Genomic DNA, 22,673 nt, shown 5'->3' on the forward strand with positions numbered 1-22,673 from the left:
AAACTACAAAATAGTCGAGCAACAATGCGCAGTTAAAACAGGACACATAATTTTCCAGCTCACTACACTGTAGTTATGAGAAAATCCTTTGCATTTTAAAATTAACTTTACTGTGTTTTGTTAGGATGCTAACGGCTAACATACGTACAGTGTGGCCAAATTTATTAGCTTGTGTGCTAACTGTGATAGCTAATAATAATCCAAATCTAGCTACGTAGGCTAATACAACAGGAAGAAGCTAACTTGAAGGACCACAGGAAATGTGTGAAATAAAAATCAACAACTACCAGTGTATTTTACAGTGGAGGTCCTTTATTAATTGTCACGGTACCTAGCTAACATACCAGCGCTAACTAACACCTCATTAGCAACCGTTTTAGCCTGCGTAAAACTATCATACCAGTGCATGGCAAAATTCCATGGCTAATAAGCAACTTAACAACTTGGACAAAACTGGGCCAAATCTTTAAAAACTTCAAATCAAAACGTCCCACTATCTGTGCATTTTTACACTGATAATCCTTTGGTGGTCGTATGCTAATCTCAAATTTGTCTGACAAGGTTAAAAAAAAGAAGCTATAATTCATCAAATTAATATGTATTTGAAAAAATAAGAGAGCAGGGTTTTTTTTCCGTTGTATTTATATTTTGTGTCGTTTCTTTTGGGTCTAATACAAAGACATGCAGTCAACACAAAGAGGGGAAAAAACAGCCATGTATTTACAATTTTACAAAGAATCACTTCTCTGCGAAAAAAAATAGCACTTATAAATATGATTTACATAACAAAATAAATATGTAAATAACCAATGTAGTTCGAGTTTCTCCTGTTAAAAATATGTTACAGAATAAAATTACAATTAGTAATACCATTCCTTCTGTAGTCGGCGTGAGGAAATACGTCCATAGAAAGACACCAGCCCATACAGCATTCCCATTATATTAAAAGGTGATCTCTATTATGAAATAAGCATGGAGTGACAAACACTTGAACTGAAAGAACCTATACAAACACACTAACCATGTACAATACACATTTTCTCCCTTTAAATGCATTGATCTGAGAACTCGTAAAACTAGCGAAGAGCCAACTATAGTATATTCTTTGGGCCTTGTGTGTTGTTCCACTTGTGCTGATTCAAGAGGTACACTTTATATTAAATGGCACTGTGGTGTGTGTGTGTTTGTCACGTTGTCATGATGACCCTAAAATCCCTCAAGATGTACTAAGTAGCAGTGTTGGTGGTTCAATTCAGTTTATGGGGAAGGATGCTGATGTGAAACAAAGCATCAGAGAACCCTAAACTGTATTTCACGTTTGAATATTTGTCTACAGCACTTGACCCCGTAGTCCTCCGTAATCATTTCATAGACACTCATATAACGCAGTTGCTAACCAAAACAGCAGCTCAGAAGTACAGCTGCACCGAAGCAGATTGTCCTAAGAATTTATCTGCATTGTAAAGGAGTTCTGAGTTCAGTAGACTCCGACATGTGGTCATGCCACAATATGCAATCTGGGGAGCTACTCGATTTGTTACTTCCTGCCTTGGTTAATTGATCTTGGCAATTAATTTGATTTCAAACACCATATATGGGTATTATAGTTCAATACTATTCCAGGATTGCATTTTTACAAATAAATGCATAAGACCTCTTCCTCATCTGCGTTTTAGTAAACATCCCCCGCCACTATCTGCTGAAATCTGTTTTGTTTGAGTTTTTTTTTTGTTGTTGTTTTTTTTTGTCTTGAGGTACAACAGTAAACGGGATGTCATAAGGGGGAAGACTAAGGTAGAGAGAGTGGTAGGAGGTATCAGGTGTGGACACTGGCCAGAGAGACCTGCCACAACCCTACATGGGCTTTAGCTTGAAGATACTGTTAAGTGTGGTTTTTGTTGGTTTGTTGCTTTGTACGAGTCTCTTTAGCTGCCACTGCTCAGCATGCCCAGTAGTTTGCTGGGGTCCATGCCCTGTTGCTGGGCCATCTTTTGCACATCAAATCCCATGTGCATCAGGAACTGGATCACGTTCATTTCTTGGCCTGTGAACTGGTCTCGGATGGTGGGGCAGGTGGGGTTGCAGTGCGGCCACGGGCAGCTGTCTATCAAATGGACAGGGCAACCTTTGGGCGGGGCTTTGTTGTTCCTGTTGTCATGGAGACTGCGGTCCCAGCAGTGAAGTGCCCGAGGCAAGGAAGTGCCTTTAACCTGCACGTCCGTCCAGTAGCTGCGAGACAACAGACACAAGAGGGCGCTGTCAACTCACAAGAAAATCCAGCAGAACTGTATGTGTAGCGCTTTAAACTCACTTTCTTGTGATGACTTCATGTGAGAGGCATGCTGGGGCGAACATAGCTCTACAACCAAAGGCATTTTCAATCAGGCAAATTTGTAAATGCCAAAATTTAATTTTCCTTTTCTGGCCTGTAACTTACGGTACATCTTTGAGGGTGTTCCTCAGCTCAATACCCAGATTTTGGATGTAACGCCACTGGCCTTCCTGCACTGGCTGGCCTGTCAACTGAATGTTGTCTACTGTCAACTGGGCTTCGTCAAAAAGCCACTGGACCACAAAGACTGGGCCTGGAAATTGGCAGATACATTCGTTAAACCAAACCGATCATGTACTCTATGTTTCTGTGGATACGTGATACCGAAGCGTACTTTTTATGGACGGAAAGACTCGGTAGCCGAAAAAACAATTCCACTCCTCTCCTTCATGGGCTTGTTTGCATTTCTCCGGTACCACTCCTCCCCAATACCTGGTGATAAGATCAAATATAGATCAGTGACCAATTTGTGAAACTGGTGACGGTTACACTCTGGATGCCTACTTGATGCCCCTCTTGATGGTCTCAGTGGGGGCACAGCTGACTGCATCCAAGCAGTCCGTGAAGTCATACTGCTTGTTGTCCAGAAACCAGCCAGAGTCGGCCAAGCCGCGCACTTGTATCCCAGTGTGTCCCAGACCCTCCAGCAGCTCCGCCACACGGTCCACATTCAGCAGAACCCCCGTTCCACCGGCACTGCATGCAGATGCGACGGATTCTGATTAATGATCACAGCACTGTTTGGAAAATTCACCCGGTTTCACTTGTGAACTTACCTGCTCCCGGCTAGGAGCAGAACCTTGGCGTTTTCCAGACCCTTTTTAAGCAAGGCTTTAACGACCTCTTGAATTATCAATGAGCCCATAAAAGCGTAGCCACCTGCACGCCACAGAAAAACAACACAAGGAATTTGGAGTTTGTTTCTCTTCGTGATTTCGAACATCCAGTAACGACTTACTGTGTTCTGTCTTGGCAGTGGCGCCACTCCACGCATCGCTGGAGCAGTATGGGATGTACCTGTACAGACGAAATTAAAGTCATTGGTTGTTGAACCCTGTGATTTGAAAGAATTAAAAAAAACATGAACACCATAACATACACCATGTTGGCGTTCCACCAGTGAGGGTTTTCCTCCGGCAGTGGAGACAGGATCCCAGTGCCTGTGCAGACAAATCGCCATGTATCATTAGCCATTCCGGCACTCCCAGACACATCCTCTTCCTCATCATCGTCATTACCACATGAATTATAGTTATTACACAGCAATGAGAGACGGAGGCGTCCACGCTCTTGGAGCTACGGGCGCCAGGTCGACATTTGCTCACAGTCTGAACAGTCGAGCAAGGTCAGTGTTTGCATTTCTGCAAAATTCACCTGGAAGTTGGTCTTCCACCTCGAGTTAGTGAACTGATCTAACGAAATCATCTAGCTGTGAGTCCCCAATTGAATCTGGTCGACTGATCAACTGAATCATCTGAGTCACCGTGACTTTGCCATCTTGTCTACATGAACTGATTCAATTGCGTCAGCGTTGTTTCACATGGGTCCGCCAAATTGACAGCAATCCAATAAAGCAGACTCATCTGACGCTTTGGTGTTTCTAGTTTGCTGTCATTCTGTGAGTACTTGGTAGGAATTCATTTAATAGTGACCTCAGAAATGGTTAACCTGAGGATTCAGGTTACGACCCACTTGGTAGAAACCATAAGCGCCATTGAGATTAGATGTTGTTCCTCATGGTGTAAGACTTTGAGGTCAAGTGTTTGTTTGGAAATGATTCCAGACAGGTGAGGTGAGGCTGACCTGTTTTTGTTTGCGGCCACTTGGACGAGCTCATCAGCCTCCTCATGGTCTCGTATCTGCTGTCGCAATTCTCTTTGTTGAAGCAGTACCAGCCGCCTGCACAGAGGGTTCACAAAGACTCAATTTATAGTTCTTGAAAAAAACATCTCTGGATGAGCAGTATAGAAAGTGGACACATGGATATATACGGCACATGGATTTTACTTACCCTCAAGGAATATCAACCAGCGTCTGCTTCCTCTGGATTCTTTTAGGTAATACCTGCGGGACATTGAAGAATACACCATTGTGTTATGTACAATCTCCAGTTACCTTTTAGTTTTCAACCAGCATGACAATATATTTTAAACAGACACATTCCAGTGTTGATATGGTTCACTTTCCAATTCTTTGGGGAGATAACCAACTGCTGTAATACCGTATACACTATTGTTACTAAGTCAGACTCTTATCTTGAATGTTAGCATCCTGTTGCTTTTGTTGATTCCTATCTTCAGGGGGAAAAAAAGGTGACAGCAGCCTGCAGCAATGGCAAAAAAGGTGACAGCATTGGACGATCACTGATGTTGCTTATCTCAATCGCCCCTATGCTGCTTACAAGCTGAAGAGTAGAACCGGGATTTTCCTTTGAGCTCATTCTTGGGCGGTGATATCACGCCGATGACCAAATCGATTGGCATTTTAGATTGTTAATCGTAAAATCGCTCACTCGATATTTAGACCGATGTAGTCACATGCAACAAATTCCTGGGCAAAGCGGACGTTCTGAAGCGAATAATCACGGGTGTGTCGATGAGACAGGCAACTACCCGTGACTAAACTCTTGTGACAGCCAAACACGTTTCAGTGACTGCATAGAAATCCATTTGCTTAGATGCTGAGTCACACTTTGGCTCGATTTCATGACTTGATACTATCATAGTAAGCCACAGTTAGTCATATTCACTTCCAAGCTTTTTATATTACCAAACAAGTCTAGGGTCAAATTCCTTTAGTTGAATTCTACATTTCCACACATAGTAAAGGATTTTTTTTTTTTGGTCAGCGAATATGAGCTGTTGCATTGAGCATCTTAACAGACAACCACCAGAGTGCTGAATGCAAAAAAAAATGGCCATCTGCCAGTGAACTGTCCCTCTCCACTGTTACTCCTGCTGTGTCTCTAAAGAGCTTAGCGCTTTAGCGCACTCCTGTTAAAGAAGGAATTACGCAGAATTATTATTGTTGAAGCCAGACGACGCATCATCCCCGGCTTTTCAGTCGTCTGCACACCGCCATTGTGGTCCAGAATGTAACACGGCAAATAATAATAATACTGCCGCTATCTATGCAAATATAATTTTTCAGGAATCTAGTATGGCACTTAAAGCCTTTTATAAAAAACATAAACAGCCCCTGAAAAGGCCTTATAACAATTTTATAACATAGAAAGCAATACATTAATAAAAACATTGCTACTTACTTGAATGTTAACATCATTATGCATTCAAAGAATGACTTAAAAAAAATATGTGTCCCATATTTCATCTTAAACATCATACAAATTAAAACAGACATTACTTTATTATTGTACATGTGAATTAAAAAAACAAAACATTAGCTTTGGAAATATTGGAACAAGAAGAAGCAACCTAATCAGGCATTTCACAAATGTGCAAAATGTTATTCTTTCCCACATTGCATTGCATTTATGCATCTTAGAAACTTTTTAAGAACAAGCATTCAATCAATGTACATACACAAATGTACAAAGCCGATATTACAGAATTAATAACAACGGATAATATGATCCTAAAAAGCATTTGCTGAGCAATAAAAATAATTTTTAACATTTTACTTAAATTAAATTTTGGGCCCCCAATCCACAGGTTGGGAACCACTTTTCTATAAGGATCTTAAGATTTTACAAAATTCGCAGGAGAGATGGCTGGCTTTGGGAATTGACTGTAAAATTTTATAGATTCAAGATTCAAGAATTTTTATTCGCCATGTTTGAGCGTGCCAAACAAGGAATTTGACTTCCGTACATCACAGCCTCTGTTCAACATTTAGGTGACTAACAACACTCAGGACGTGTGAAAAATGACAAATATTCTCAGACATCCCCTGATCTTAAACTCCCAGGAGGGCAAGGCAAAACTCAAAAACAACAAAATAAAAGTTTCAGTGGACGCGCGTTTTGGAACTCGATCCGAAGGACCGCAGGATGGGAAGGTCCCTGATCCACAGTTAGGAGAAACCTGTTATATGGTTTATGACATTCATGATGAGCAAGAAAGATGGCACGACATAATTGATAATTGCATGTAATAAAAAGGCATTTCAGGTTAGCAATAAACTGTAGCCATTTTTGCAGCCTCACTTTAGGATATCCTCCTCCAGGGTCTTAAACCTGTAGGTCACGTTGGCGCACGCATTAGGCAAATGTTTTACAAAGTTTCTTTGACCTACCCTGCGGGGCTCCCGTCATTGCATGTGACCGAGACGTTCTCCAGAAAGTGAAGCTTCATGTCGTGGTCGAGCTTCTGCGCCGAGCACGGGTACAGGGACTGCGCCAGGTTCTTCACTTGCGTCATGAAGTTATCCATGTTCTCCTCCACGGCGGTGAAATCCAGTGGGAAGCTCTCGGTGGCGTCACCCCGGTTGCCGCTCGCCGCCCGGTATGTGGGAGGCGGCGGCGCGCGTCGCGGTTGCGGGTTGCGGCCACCGCGGAACCTCCGTGCGCACAGCCCGGCTCCGGACTGCATCACGACCAAGAGTAGCGGCAGTAACGATGAGGCGAATCGGACTGCTGTCATATTTATCCCGATAGTTTTTTTCCCCCTTTAATTGAGATGCAACCCCAAAACAATTTGACTTTTAAGCTCCGTTTGACGACCCGTGCAATTGTCGCAGACGTTCCTCTCGAGGTTGGTGCCATGCTCTTGAATTTTATTCAAACTTTCCCCCCTTGGGTGCGCGTCCAGCCAATCAGCAGCTGCGGGGCAGGACTCAAAGCACGTTCAAGCGTGGCAGAACTACACCCACCCACCTACCACCACCCTCTTTTTTTATGTAGTTAAAAAACACACACACACATACCCACGCATAGACACACACATACTTCTTTTGATCTACGATGTTCTATTTGATGTGGTGGCTTTTATTGGCCTTAAAATGCCCGTTAACCCCATTGCAACATTGATTAATTATGAAGTGACAATACACATCTTGTTTGTCGGATGCACACATCATACTAAAGTAAGATTCTTTTTTTTTTGCCATTTATGAGAAAAACGGTCCATGCTAGTGATTTGGATTTTTCTTTTATCCCCCATTTCCCCCCCGCAACACTGATTTATAAAGTGACGAAACACATTGTGTTCGTCAGATGCACATTTATGTTCAGTAAGATTAGTTTAGTCGTTTAAAAAGGGGAGAGAAAAAATGAGATTTTTTTTCCCTTTTTTTAAAATCCATAAAATCTCATTTTGCCATTCTGACACAACATATATTCATATCACCTAAAAGTGAGTTTTGTTAATTTAAGATGGGAGCTTGTTTTTCCTTCTTTCTTTTTCTTTCTTTTTTTTTTTTTTTAATCCAGACAGGGCCTCCAAAGATCAAAGCAGCCATCACTCTTACCCCAACCCCACCGCACCCCCACCATCTCCCACTCTCTCTCCAAACTTTCCCGCGCAACTGTATATTTGAAACTGAGCAAAGCATCCTGGGCGTAGGAATATGTCATTGCGCTCCGACCATTTTCATTTTGGTCTACATTAAGTGTTTTTCGAAAGCTGGGACAGGCTCCACCCTTGACTCTGAGGGTATGACGTTCAGGGCTGCATGATTGTGTGCCAGGTAGGATGGATTTGATGGACTCACCCGCAGGAGCGATCAGGTCTGTAGAAGTATAGGCTTTGTCACCGATTGAGTCGAGTCACTTTGACATCATCCCCAAAAATGTAAGCCTGAAATCACTCGCAGATGGATCGCAATTCAGACAAATGCCCTACCACCAAGGCACCGGCGTGAGTGGCAGACGCCTGCGAGGCAACTGATTCATGACATTGAGGCCATTCCAGTTTTTCTGAAGAGAAAGTTGTATCAGGAAATATCTTTGTCTGCAGAAGACCAGTTAAAATGACTAGAAATGATTGAGCTTTCATGCCGAGCCTATGTGTAGCGCTATAATGCTGTCACATAAATAACCAGAAAACGTAAGAACCGTAACCAAAGCGCAAGGATTTATTTGAAAGTCCTTTTCAGGCGAAACTCGACAAAGCGGGACATTGTCTGGAGTGCAAGTTCACACAACTGTTTCGGCTAACCTCACTAGGATAATTAGATGCACGGTGACGAGGACAATTGCTTTCGACACAAAGAGGCGTGGACATCGCGTCTCGGGTGTTAAACTTCACACTCGGATCACGGCCGGTGGGTTTATATCTCTGTTACTACGCTTTGCAGCCATTTGGGAAACTGTGAACTCTGGGAACGGTTTCAGAGAAATTGCCTGATCTGTTCCGAGCTAAATCAAATTGCTCTCCGCTGATAAAATTAGGTATTCTTGGGAAAACACTTGCCTGCGTACCTTATTTGAACTCCTTGTATTAGGCCCCTCTGTATTAGGCCCCTGTAATTGTCTTGTTCCTTTTTAGTCCGCCCCAGGGCCACCGCCTCCCGTTGTCTGCTTGTACCACAAACACAAATGTAACCATACAAGTCGGCAGGGATTAATCCTGGAATTAGGTCATTTGAAAATGACCCAGCTGTTCTGATTGCAGTCCCTTAGAAGCGCCCCCGTGCCCTCTCCCGGCTCTGGAGCCCCCCGCCCCAACGCCAGGCCTCCTGTGAAAGTCAAAGCCTCGACTCTTTCATCTCCGATCAGTTGCATGTGCCCCTTGCAGATCCGCAGGTTTTACTGCTTAAAACCGCGCTGGCAAGAGGTGATCATGCGACCGTTGCCGCGCACCCCCACAACGGCGGTTCCGCTCGCACACCTCCATCATCCGTCTCGGCACGGCTGTTAGCGTTGATGCGCACATGCTGTTGTCATCGAGGGTCCGTCCGGCGTGGTCCGTCGAGTGCGGCGAGTTGGAACTGTTAGGTCAGGTTACATCAAAGAGATCAGGAGGGATCAGCCTCTTGAAAGGGACAGGCTCTGGCTCAAATCATCAGAAACAGGTGGAGGTCCTCAATGGGAGAACAAAGCGGAGAGCACCATCCATAAAGCATTTATGTTTCATGGAGGAGTTCCTTTAAATTCTTTTCAATTGAGAGCACAAACCACACAAAACAAGAATGGAACAAAGTGCCTTGGGGATTGTGGGACTCTTCCATACTGCTGAGTAATCAATGCAATTAATCAGTCCAGTCAGTGAATTTTGTTATTGGAACATTTAGAATTTAGCAATTCTAAAGTCAATCATTGAAAAGATTGTCTTAAGTGACAGAGGACAGGTCACATCAAAAATCGGTGCCTAATTCACAAATGCTGAATTAGTCAGGTGTTCACTGTTACTGGACTCCGACCTTTGCATGAAAATGATCATGAGCAAATGAAGTCGGCGTGGGCGGGATTACGTAGATTAGCTCGTTGCCATATTGTCAGACCTAGTCTGAATAGATTTATTCGGTTCTTGAATGGGCCCAACCTCTAGAGACCCAAAAAATTGTATACAACCAATTAAAAATAGAAAATCCCTCTAAGAACTTAAATGCACTTCAAGGCCATCGGAACACTGAGCTTCTGTTGGACGTCACCTCGTGGCTGAACTCCAGATACGGGTCCCCTAAATTTCACGTTGAAGCTATTGTCCAAAGCCACCCAAAACAAACATGTAGAGAGATTCCGGCCGTTAACGCACCGTTGAGCTCCTTTCATGTGCCTTCACCACATGTCCCTGACATTAGCCAGAGAGATGCTGGACGACCTTGATCCTGACTTAAATCAAGAGGTGCCATCTAAGATGTGCATGCAAATGGGGAGCACGAGAGAGTAAGTGAGGCAGGAGACATCTGTCGAGCAGGCTCTCATTTCGTAAGAGGGGGCCATCTATTGGTTGCAGATGATGCCCCCCGCTTGATAGGAGCCAAGTCTTTCAAGACCGGACAGCTTGCATTAGGGGGCTCTGCGGTCAGCTGTTTGTTGTTCACGGACGCAGAATGCCGGCTGTTGCTTCGAAACGATGCGATGCAAAGGTCACTTTGAAATTTTTCATCTTGAATTTAGTCAACAAGATGAAAGCAATCTATTCTATCGATATCTATGTACGGCTCTCTTTAAAATCTAAGCGTAATTTCTGTTGAGTTTTTAATGCCTCGGGAAGACTTCACCGAGTCAGGATTCAAATATTTGCTTGAGAGCTTTGGTGAGAATTTGTCATCTGCGGACGCTCTGAGCTGGCCCGGTGGCCACCATGAATGACTACATGCTGTGCTTCATTATCCTGGACACTTTCTTAACACCAAGCAGCCGTTTTCTTTTATCCAGACAGGCGAAAGATGAAGCTACTGTAATCAAAGAAGACAAAGATCAGTGCCAGCTTTTGTGCTACCTGCTTTGATGTCATTTTTTTTGGGCGGGGGTGTACAGCAGCTGACGTGGTTTGCCAAAGAGCAACCGTCGTCGCCAACTGTCTGACAGGCGGCTTTTCATCAGCGTGACATCACTCTGCTACTTGATTACTTTCCGTGGGCTCTTCCAGGCCTCTGATTTCTTTTTTCTTTCGTTTTTTTCCCCTCCCTAGAGGAATCTTAAACCATCATTGCCGCCGTCTTCTTGACATCTGACGCACGCGTTAGCATGTTTTGCGTACACAGAATATCGACAGTCACAGTTAGCAGCAGTGTCGTTCAATGAACTTTTTCATATTTGGGGCAAAAAAGTTTTTGAACTTTGATATGTAGGGGGACAAACATCTTACTTTGCTACTACTGTCACCAAACGTTATATAGCTGTGTAATTTAAAGCTTGGCAAAAAAATAATCTTTAAAAATACCTCAGTTGTTTTGGGGGTAGCTTTCTACTTCCTGTTTTGATTCCAATGCTGTTAGCTTGATAGGAATCTAAATCAGAGCCAGTAGTGACCAACATTTCGTGAACAAAGGACTTTGCTTTAAATCTCCCGTGATTGGTGTCGTCCATCTGTTTGTAATAATTTGACGAGACGCATCGAGTGAAGCTACGTTATCTTCTCATGCTAACTGGCTGGTGGCCAACTGGCTGGTTGCCACATGCTTGTCGCTTTGAATCAAAAGTTAGAATGCGTATGTTGCGATTTAACGTTTTACATTACGTTTGTGCTTGATTTTATTTGATATGTGTGACAGTTCACTGTTTTATTGGTTTTGATGGAAAAGTATTAGATTGGTTAACTTCTGGAGCAGCATGGTGGGCTAGTTGTTAGCAAGGTGGGCTAGCGGTTAGCATGGCTACCTCATATGCCTGAGATCCATGGGTTAAATCTCAATTAGGGCTGTTTGTATGGTCTAGCTATGTTATGAAATGTGGGAGAGGAACCGCATTGTTGCTGGTAGAATCGCTTATTATCAGACGAGATTATAAAACAGGACGGGGAAAAAAATAACACTTCCATCTTTCTGCTTCGTCGGTCCTTTCCTTTGATTCGTCTTCCACAGAAGAGTAAGCTGTGATAAATTACAAGGCAGTATCTGAAAGTGTTTGTTTTTGGAGGAAACTGCAGTGTGCTTTGGATATTTATAACCGTGCTCCCGTCTCAACTCCGTGTATCTGCTTTACCGGATCACTATCTATCTTTTACCTGCCTCCCACATCATAAGGTTGGTCGTCTTCAGGATTAAGAGGTGTCTGAAGTACGATGACCGGCTTGTGGAGTTTTCCAAAGGGAAAAAAGAAACGGTTTGAAGGGATTAGAGAGCATGTTTGTTTATTCTCAGATGAGAGGATGTCGAGAAGGACCGTGGAGAGGTTGAAGTGGGATGGACGGTGCATGATTCATGTCAAACTCTTTGATGTTCTCCAGCGCACATCCTCTCGCAAAACCACCAGTAGGTATGATTATCATTGCGCGATCTAATTACAAACACAGACTCGAGGTGTTCTAAAGCCACCGAGGTGGAGGAAATGTTTTTCACAAAGAGCCAACCTAAACCGTTGATTCCGAGAAGATTTTTTTTTTTTCGCGGTCACCTTGGCTCGGTCAGTGGAAACATTTATTCAGAAAAAGGTAACCTATCTTGTTTTGAAATGTGCTTGCCTCCCTTTCTCCTTCGGCAGGAAGAAAGTGGTCGAGAAGGAAGAGTTACTCAGGCTTTACTCATTGACGTTCCTCGGAACGTGTCATCTTGTTTTTTGGGGCGGTGACTAATGAGAACATTGGCTCTCAGGTTTTCCTCTCGTCAGAATTGATATCACTGGAACCAGAGGGAACCACTTGTAAAAGTTGGACGCAGTAATTGTGATGTTCAAGAGTCTCCACTTGGTTGCTTTGGTCAATTATCAGTCTGCTCTTTGAGTACAATTTGTCTTTTAACCATAGCCATACAAGTGGATAGCGTGTCTGATGCGTTCAATGTGGCGCTTTCTGTGGTATTAAGAGCCTGGAACTGCGACATGACTTGAAGTTCTTGAGTTTTCTAAATTTTTAAGAAATACAAAACATGACCTTTGTACAAATTAATATTGTCTTAATTGCTTGTCCTTTATGTACAACAACAATCCGTTGTCCTGGATGAAAACCCTTGAAGAATAAATCCAAATTCCATCAACGTGAGCACCCTCACATCTGGAGGACAGGTGTAGAGCCAATTCTCACGTGTCAGAACTTTCTCTTTACTTATTTCAAGAGCCCCACCAAAGCCAGAGCGAGGCGTCCCCGTGGCACCAGATTAGACACGGCAGAGGACGGGAGGCAAAACAATATTTATTCCTGTGAACCGAAGGCAGGTAGAGGGGAGGACGACTGCTACGCATCTCAAGCCGTTTTCGGGCCGTCGCTTTGAAATGAAATGTCCGTGGCCCTGAAGTCATTACGCCTTCAAAGCTAATTAACACATGGCTTTTGTTTGGTCCCAGATTATGTCGGTACAGATGATTTGGGGGCTGCGGGGATTGGATCGGGAGGGCGGAACATAGATACCAAGGGCAAGGTGTGCTTTCATGTCAGGAGGAAGTGCTTGACTCCTGACCCCCCTCTTGAGCTCAAAACCGGGCTGTCGACACGGCTTCCTCGCGTGCCACGTTAAAAGATGAGCACTGGGTAAGAGGCGGGGAACCTTTGGAGCCAGCTGCCACCGTGGCTGGCTCCACGCTACCCTTTCGCCTCTATCTTAATGCTAAGTTGCATAAGATCAAGAATCTATTTATGTTCTTAACCCAGGGGGTAGAGAAAGTGCAGCATCAGAATCTACACAGACCTGGAGAGCAGTCGTAGCCGCCGGTTTGTTTGTCTTCGTCTTGTGCGCTACAAGGCACTCACTATGTCATCAAAGCCTTTACCTCGGAGCCACGCATTTCCATATGGGTGTGCCCGCGTTTGAAGACCAGTCCAATGTGCCACATCACCTTTTGAATCCTCTCGCACCACAGCACGGTCAACATAAAACAGCATCCTTTTGCCCTTAATCACGCCAAGTCTGAATGTGCTTATTTATTTTTCGCTAGAGTTTACTCACAGTGATGCCATTTAAAGCACATCTGCCTCAGTCCGAGTGAACCCCGCAGTTTAATATGCATTACTCCGAGTCGACACTGGGGTCCGAGGGTCAGCAAAGTGTTTGATGATGGCGTTTTATTGTTCCGGAGGGTCAAGATCTTCAAAGCTCTCCTTCTGTTCTCTGCAGGGGCACCCGGGGCTGCAGCTGTCGGAATACACACAGCTTTGTGTTTTTTTATATACACGCGAGAAGAAGAAGTAGCTCGAGACTACTCTCGTTTTTACTGCGGCGATGGGGTGGGATAGGACACTAATATTGTTGTGCCCTTTTGTGCATGATGAGTGGGGAGCCCGTGAATCACATCGGGTGGTACGCATGACCAATATGGAACCAACAGTAGGTAGTTAACTCATTCACTGCCATTGACGGATATAGACGGCCAAGATTCAGTTTAAAAGGGCTGCCATGGGTTAGGGTTGTACGCACGGGTTTTTCTGGTGTCTCCACATTGCGGGTAGGTTGAGATCACAGGTGTCAAACTCAAGGCCCAGGGGCCAGATACGGCCCGCCACATCATTTTATGTGGCCCGCGAAGACAAATTGTGCATCAAATTCGTGTGTCATTACTAGAATTGCAAATTGTCTTCACTTTTAATATCTTTTTTAAAAATATTTGACCAGTTTTTATTCGTCTGATTTGAAAAGGAGTTATTTGTCAGTTTGTTTTGTAGCTTTGACTGTATATAATATGAGGTGCTCATACATTTATTTGGGTTAACAGTCATAATGGCCCTCGGAAAGAAGCTATGACTACAATGCAGCGGTCTAGATTCTATTCCAGTAATCGACAGGGGTTCACCGTACTTCATGAAATCTTACGGAATCTTAACTTTGGGTGATGCTACTTCCTGAATGGCCGCGTCTCTCTTGCTTTTTCACACCAAACAAGCATAAGCTGCCTTCATGACATGCCAGGCCTTTTCATTCCAAGTATCCCAAACACTTCAGAAGCTCGGCGGTTTTGCGCCTTTGATTACCGGAATGTTTTTTTGGACCTGCTTTCCCGACTTTGGGTCAAAAACCCAAGCCAACTTATTTTCCAGCCTTAGCGACATGAGTTGAGGACGTGATTTTTTTTTCATACGCCGGCATATCGCAGCCACATAAAACACGGCCAAATGACAAGTTTGTTCCCACTTAACCCTGCGGAGCTCATCAGTCGCTTGATTGCAAGTCCAAATCTTGTGATCATTAGTGGTACCGCAAGTATATTGTTCGCTTTGATTTTCACTGCTTGAGCTGGATTTAAATCGGAGTGGTGCGACCATTTCCAAGTCTTGACAAAAATGGAGCTGTTTTATGTCCGCCGCTCGCTGAAACGGCGTTTGCCAGATTTTTCTTGAAGCTGTCATTGCGAGGCTCCTAACAAAACGCAGAGCACGTACGGCCACTCTCGGTGTACGACGGCAAATTAGCTCACATTTACACCAAAAGCTTTCCCATTGAGGTGCTTTTGAGGGATTTTTATGATGAACTCATTCACTGCCATTGACGGCTATAGACGTCAAAGATCTAGTTTAACTGTGAATGAGTTTATATGAAGTACTATTTTTCCAAATAACAATCAATGCTTTCTCAAAACAATGACTTGAACTGATGTTCGGTCTTTTTTGAGAAGTGGTGGTTTCAAAGCGTTCCCCGGCGATACGCTCCCGAGCCGGACGACACAGTAGCAGGAAGCGGTTTGTGCTCAAGCAAAAGACGCTTTACTTTGATCATTTTTTGCTGCTCTTTGATGCGGCCAATAATGATGTTTAATTGATTATGTAGAATGAGCGAGCAGAGATTTTTTTTTTCTCTGTTTTTTTTTCTGGAGGGGGGGGGGTGGTTCGCTCGCTCCGTAAGTAGATGGTTGCATGCCATATTGCCCCATTCCCTTTCTTCTTCTAAAACAAATAAAGACGTCAAACATCAAAGCCCCTCTCGGTTAATAAAAGAAGACCTCAAATATTTTCCATTATGTTTGACATGGTTTTGGGTTTCGCCAACCAGCGGAATAACAAGGCAAGAATAAAAACGATGCAGTTCTTCTTTTTTTTGTTGTTGTTGCTGCACAGTTCTGTGATCTTTGTCGGCTGTAATTATTCAAAGGTATTCTCCCCGTCTCCGTACTCATCCATACCGCCGGTCGTTACGATAGCCAGAGTTTGAAACAACAATCTACTCCTGAGCTTTGAAGTCGACGGTGAGTCCGTTCGGTTCAGGTCTCGGGCCGGAGAGTTGACCTTTCACCCGGGCCGATTACGTCCGTGGCAGAGATAACGCGTAAACGCGGCTCCCTTTGGTTATGCGGGAGGGAAAAGCAGTGATGCTCCGGCACGGTGAGGTCAAAGAAACACGGGTGGAACTTCCTGCTGGAAAGCGTGTGAAAATAGAGATGCAAACATATCCCGTCCATCCATTTTTAAAAATCCGATCCAACACCAGCTGCAAGTTGTGTGCAGCCCACGAGTCTCTTTCAAAGCCCCCAAATCCAAACGTGTAAGTTATACTTCGTCCCGTGACTGTGGGAATTGTTCCGACTTTTCTGGAAAAACACAATTTGACAGGAATACTCAATTTGACATTTAACACATACATCCGTGACGGGATCGTACACTGTGTCTGTTTTGATACTCAGTCCAGCCCGCCCCGACCAACAATACCCCCCCCCCCCACTCCACCCCCTCCTTTGGAACCTCTTTTATCTTTATAATATTTAGTCCACATGTCCAGATGGCATGTGCAAAAAAAATGCACGCGTAATATCCATTCTATCATGTCAACAAACGTAATGTAAATACTGGCGCGCTCAACCGCACAAGATGATGAACTCTTGTGTCACAAAGCTATTATCGTGACACTTTTGTTGAAAGCCGGAGCGGAGGCCATTAACTGTCGGCCACTTTTGACACTGCCGTTTAAAGCGTCACGCCAATGATGACATGTCGCTGGAGCTAAACGAGAGCAGAAAGTCATCACAGGCTCTCATGTGAGGCCCAAATGAAGATGAGCGTACGAGCGCTCTTGATTCCCCTCATACTTAACCCAAATTATGGCCTTTCTTCTTTCTCTCTGTACTTGCCGTGTTATTTTCTTTCTGCTTTTCTGTCGAAGAGCGAGAGAGAGAGAGAGAGCGAAAGAGGACGAGCCTCCTGCTTGACTCGGTGTTGCACCAGAGCTCAGAATAGTAAACACAAAGCCTTGTAATTTGCGCCGTGCTTTTGTCATCCTCGGCTTTAATTCCTCTTTCGGCGAGCGTCACATTATGAAGGGCGGGAATCAAAGGAAGCTGTGGAATGCTTCAGCGGCAAAGATAAACATATGAATGGTGCAGCCTGTGGCCTGAGTGTTTTGCTCCTTCCTGTCACATTTGTTGGATTGGAATTAAGATATTTGGATCATTTACGGGACGTGAATTTATTAAAAAAAAATTAAATTGTAAAACAAAATACGTACGTCCATAAAAATCGATTTACCAACATTCTTTAGTGAGCTTTACTCCATTTTAACTAAAAAGGACAGCTATTTTGGCGCCAGCACTCGTATTTTCATTTCTAAAGTTTCCATCCAGGAGTAAGGATTCAATTTTGATTCTAAAGTGATTCATTACTACTAAAGAATCAGTGAATTTGAAGCAAAAGTCTTCATTTATAGACTTTATTGGATTTAAAGCATGCTGACACCTCGCATGTCAAAAATTTTGATTCAAGACGGTGACTTGAAAGAAGCCACATCCTTTCATGTGATGAACTTCTGTTGGATTTTTTTTTGGGGGGGAGATCATTGCTCTCGCTCTTTGAAGTGAGTACCGGTCTGTTTTTCCTCAGCCGTAGTGTCACCATGTCGCTGCTCATCTGTTTCTTGTCTCTGATTGGATGGGACGGAACCGGCAGTCCAGATTGAACTTAAATGGTTCCCCCCTCCATAGAGTCAAAAATTCTAACAAACGACCATGACAGTGAATTAATCGTTTAACCTGGAAACTATAATCCTCCAGAAATATAATGAAACACATCATCATTTCATTTTTTTAAATAATTGGCCGACAAATGATTTGGTTTTGAAAACTCTCACTAACGACCCAGGCTAAACTTAGCATACATACAAAGATGCACTACGTCAACTAAAATGGCATCATCTTGGGGTGTTAAATAAAGAACACAAAAATAGTTGAGGATAGCTTCTACGGAATTGGCTTTTGAGTGCCCCGGAAAATATTTGCCTTAAGTTCAAATCCATTCCTCTAACACAGCCTTTATAATGGCTACTTGAAAGGCAGGCTTTGATTTTCCCTTTCCAAGCAATACTTTTACTGATTCATGGCTCTTTTTTTATGTTGTTATTTCAACTCCCCGAAATAGTCGCTAAAGTGCTATTCCCAAACATTTAACATATAAACATTTTTACTGCTCAAATGTAATTTTGTGGACAAGACAAAAAAAGGGCCCCACGTTTCTTGATTTGCAGATGTAATAACTCGAGGGCCAGACAGTCCGCCACTGGATTCGGGATGCTGTCTGTCCTCGCCACGTGCCCGTCTGACGGTTTGTTGCACTTTGAGGTCCAAGTGTCAAAACAGAGGATTAGCCCAGAAGGCAAACTTGTCATTTGGCACAGAGAAAATAAAACGCCGTGCCTCCGTAACGTCTTCCTTTACTTTGCGTGTTCCTCTGGGATGGTGCTGAGGACTCTCCAGCTGCCGCCCTGCACTTTGGTCCAACGTCAACATTCTCGCCAGGGGGGCAGGGGGGGGGGGACCAAACAACAATCCTGCCTTCTCACCACCAGGCGCTTTTGAAATGCTAACTTAAGAAAACAAGCTGCCTAATGGGTTTGTCACGTATGCTCACTGGCCTAAAGTAGAGGTCCTTAATAGATCCACACCTGACATTGTGACCCCAAATTCACGCTGCAGGTCTAAAGTCCCCCGTTTTTTTTTTTGTTTTTGTTTTTTTGATCGACTGCCAGTGCGTTGCTAATATAACAATATGTTTATAATTGCGGTTGTAATATGGCCGTGTGTGGTAGTAAGAGCCATCTGTAATATTTTCAATGTATTCTTTTGGCCAAATCAAATTTTTTATGCTTTTGAGGATCATAAATAAGAACAGACATCTTTATTTTGGAGGCCACGCTGGGATGGGGCATATGCGAGCAATTGAAAGACCATAAGGTGGTAAACCACGAAATTAATAAAGCACCACAAGCAGTTGGATTCCAAGAAGTCCCGATTGCCTCGAGCTGGAGTACCGTTGAATGCTGATACAGCACATTCATACTGCGACAAATATTGAGTCAAGTTGCCTTTGAAGCCTGTCAAATTTTGAATTAGATCGAAATAATATTTGTAATAATTAACAGATCCCTGTAAATGGCGATATTACGTCGCTTTGGATTTGATAGCTGCGCAGCTTTTGATCAGGCCCATCGTGTCAACCAATCAGCTCCCTCCAGCCACTCGTGTGTTGTCCAGGTGTACTTCATTGCCCCCCCTAGTTTGCTTGTATTGGGCTAGTACCTGGGTTTCTTGGGGGGTTGGGATCATTGGTGAGGTCGTCAGTTGTGTTTTTACATTTCTAGCAAGTTTCTATTCGGGACCCCTTTGCATGTACATGTGGCGGCATCGCATCCCCTCTGTTCTGCGGGACATCTGTGGCTTGCGTGATGGGCTTTGTGGAACGGTGCTCTGTTAGTGCGAGTTAAAGAGGCGCAGTCACGAGCTCCAGCGGAAGAGACGCCACTGGCGCAAGGGGCCTCATCTACTCTGAAGACGCACACAAACACTGTACCAACAAGTCTTGGTTTGCCATTAGATTTAAGGCTCGGGGCCACAATTATTCATCAGCTACCAAGATTTTTTTGTTGATACACAGGATTAGCTTCACTCATTACAAAAAACAACAGAGTGCTTAGAATGATTCAAACATGTTAAATGCAAGATTGAAGGAATTTCTAGCAAGTAATGGCTGTTTAGTACATGAGACAACAATCGCCTGTCTTTTTTTCATGGCCGGTCTATGGGATAGGCTGGCGGGAAGCAATGAGGCCTTACTTTCCGCATCGTCATAGAGAACCGTCGGTCATGGACCCCCAGCCAAAAGCGTTGCTTTCTTCTTTAGCCCCGCCCACCCTTTCACAAAAGGTTGGCTGAGTCATTTTTGCATTAAACGCCAGTGAAAGCGTAACCTCCCTGGCAGAGGTACTAAGAAAGGCCCTTCCTCGCTGAGGGCGTCGCGAAGCTGCGAATGAGTCGTCGCGTCGTTTGCCAGGATTCCTTTTCGTCTTTATTAGTGCTCGCGGCACATGTTCGATACATCCTGGCCACACCGTCTTCTCGTTTATGACGTGTGCGGTCTGCGGCAAAAGCTTTGCACGTCAGCCAAAATAACATTTTTCTAGCTCTGGGCTGGTTGATAACTGCCTTTTATGGTTAGCCAATTATTTTATTTATCCGTGTCAGAATTAACATGTTCAATTTTCTGCTCAAGCAACAGCGAATTTTATTTAAATTGCTTGGATTTAATTTGAATTTAGCCACACATCTTGACGGTTAGCCCGTTAGCTTATTTGTGTTCATTTCCAGTGATAAATTGACAACCAAGGCATCCCACCATAGACAATAAAGTGATCTCGCATTTTTTAGCTTGTCAGGCTAGCTGTGCTTTCTACACTGGAGGCCCGACCGTCTTTGGCAGTTCATCTGAACAGGGTTTGGCTTTTTTTTTTTTTTTTTTATGAGAGGAACATGAAAGCGTGGGAAAGGAGGGGGGAGAATAAAGGCGGCTCACGTTTGATCGTGTGAAAGCGATCTGATTTACAGCTCTAGCCAACACCTTCACTTAGACCTGGCGGAACGTCACCTGCGCATGCCAGAGGACTACGACGGTTCGTTTACAGCCGTTGGCTCGGCGTGGTGGGCGCGTCAAACCACAAATGCTTCATCTTTACTCGTGAGCTAATGCTGAGGAAATCATTAAGCTGTGTCAGACGTCCACGTACAACACAAAGGAATGAGCGCTGTTCTTGTATAAATGCTCTTTATATAGAAGCGGCTGGTTTTCATTCAAGGCCATTGCGTCATGGTTACCTTTCAAGTTGTTTCACCTGAATCCCATTCACTTGTTTCCTACCAGCTTGTGCTGATAAAAAAATACTTGTAAAATACTCATTGTTGTGCAACTCATCCATTTTCTATAGCGACTGTCCTCATTGAGGTCACAGGTGAGCTGGAGCATAGATTCCAGCTGAAAGAGGCAAAAGATGATCAATTTCCTTTTTTTTTTTTCATCAACTTTGTGGCATCTCTGCGGAAAAGAATCTCAGAGCCACAATAGTCGACTCTTTACGAGGCCCGGAACGAAAGAAGAAATGGGATAAAGGATATATTTGCTTCAAAGGGCTTTACTGTAAGAGCAATTTCCAGATGGGCTGGGTCGACCCCATTCTGTAATTAAGTTCTTCACGTCGGCTCGCTTTGGAATTAAAAGGACGATTGCCACTTTTCAACAAGGAGCTTTATATATGTCTTTGTCTGTGGCCGGCGCTTGAAAGAGCAAACGGCTTCCGCCGTCGCCCCGGAAAGTCTCAACGCCGTCGTAACTGGTCTTCTGCGTGTCAGAGGTGCTTTGCTTTTATATTTTGTGATTATTCTGTTTGGTGCCCATCCGACCAGATGAGCCCTTTGAGGTCCAAACAACAGCAAAGCGGCTTTTATTTGATTCTCCCGCCACGGACATCGAATGTGACATGATGTCGCGTCGGCCTTTGCTACGGAGGAGACCTGACTCGGTTTCCTTTTCAAGTGTCTTTACAAAGTGAAAATGTGATGACAGGCGGTTGAGACGAGTGGACTGTAAAGAATTATCTGTGGTTCCGTGGTTTTTCTTCCTCAAAGTACAGCTCCGGGGCGGTTCTCCAAAATTCAATAACAAGCCCCGCTCTGCTTCCAAGACGGATTTTGACATGACAATGATACACTGGCGTCAGACACGGCTGTTTTGCTACGAGAGAAAAATAAATAAATAAATCCCAAGGCATAACAATAATAATGACACAAAAAGGCATAACCTGCTGATTGAACTGGATGCCGGGGACGGCTCGGGCCAATTAATTGAAGTTCTGAAGGCTTTTTTATGTGAGCCAGACATGAAAGATGGCATGCGGTGTTCTTCAAAGGCAGTTAAGATGTATAATTAATAACAGAATTCAGCAATTTGGGACATGACAAAAGAGGACACCCAGGTCTCTTTGAATACGTCGAAGCCTTCCCTCGGATGAATTGCGGTCCTTTAATTAGGCGGGATTAAGGAGATGGGGCGGGGCCGATACCTACCGCCAACACCAGCGCCGACACCCCACACTAAAAACATTTCCCTCCCGTCTGACCCCAAAATATTGGCTGAAGTCATCAGTCAATCAGACTATTGGGTGGCCCGCGGTGAAATCCAGTAAACAATGCCGAATGTTTTTCTGTTTTTACAACCGGCTGCACTCATGTTATGAAGGAGACTTAAAACCATCAGACAACAAATATGGGCTTGGATAAAACGTCACGAGCAATGCTAACCACATTTGATATCGGAACTGAAATACCCGACTGAATCAGAATTGGCCAACCGAGACCGGCGGTGTACTGTAAATCCAGCCTTGAGTCTGTCAAAGCTCTTCAAAGAACCTCGATCAGTGACAGTCTCCTTCTGGTCTGCATCTTGCTGGCTTTGTTTACAGATGTTGCGCCCGGCCAGCTACAGCAGTCGGAGGTCTGTCAGCGAGTGCTAAATATAGTTGCATAGAAAGCAAAGCAGTTTTTTTTTTTCTTGGTTTGCATCTGATGACCAGAGTCAGGTCATGGATCGTTAATACGGATACTTAA

The 22,673-nt window shown here is 44.0% G+C and overlaps 1 protein-coding gene across 1 annotated transcript; it reads right to left on the reverse strand.

Annotated features, from left to right (window-relative positions):
• Nucleotides 1-292: 292 nt before the first annotated feature.
• Nucleotides 293-7,060, reverse strand: notum1a (notum, palmitoleoyl-protein carboxylesterase a). The gene is made up of 11 exons (XM_049745768.2): nucleotides 6,587-7,060; nucleotides 4,344-4,396; nucleotides 4,136-4,231; nucleotides 3,432-3,492; nucleotides 3,291-3,349; nucleotides 3,109-3,211; nucleotides 2,837-3,028; nucleotides 2,667-2,764; nucleotides 2,438-2,585; nucleotides 2,312-2,359; nucleotides 293-2,229 (listed from the first exon to the last, which is right to left on the reverse strand). The coding sequence occupies exons 1-11, from the start codon at nucleotides 6,931-6,933 to the stop codon at nucleotides 1,926-1,928; spliced, it is 1,509 nt and encodes a 502-aa protein (XP_049601725.1). The 5' UTR covers nucleotides 6,934-7,060; the 3' UTR covers nucleotides 293-1,925.
• Nucleotides 7,061-22,673: the final 15,613 nt, after the last annotated feature.

Source organism: Syngnathus scovelli, chromosome 16 (assembly GCF_024217435.2).
Source record: "Syngnathus scovelli strain Florida chromosome 16, RoL_Ssco_1.2, whole genome shotgun sequence".
Lineage (NCBI taxonomy): Eukaryota > Metazoa > Chordata > Actinopteri > Syngnathiformes > Syngnathidae > Syngnathus > Syngnathus scovelli.

Bases quoted from the DNA above. Each gene is read 5' to 3' on its own strand.
- notum1a (XM_049745768.2), bottom strand. From the start codon at position 6,933: ATGACAGCAGTCCGATTCGCCTCATCGTTACTGCCGCTACTCTTGGTC. The intron at 4,397-6,586 runs GTAGGTCAAAGA...AATGTCCCGCAG, and splicing joins AATGACGGGAGCCCCGCAGG to GTATTACCTAAAAGAATCCA. The intron at 3,493-4,135 runs GTCAGCCTCACC...TTGTCTGCACAG, and splicing joins GTGGCCGCAAACAAAAACAG to GCACTGGGATCCTGTCTCCA.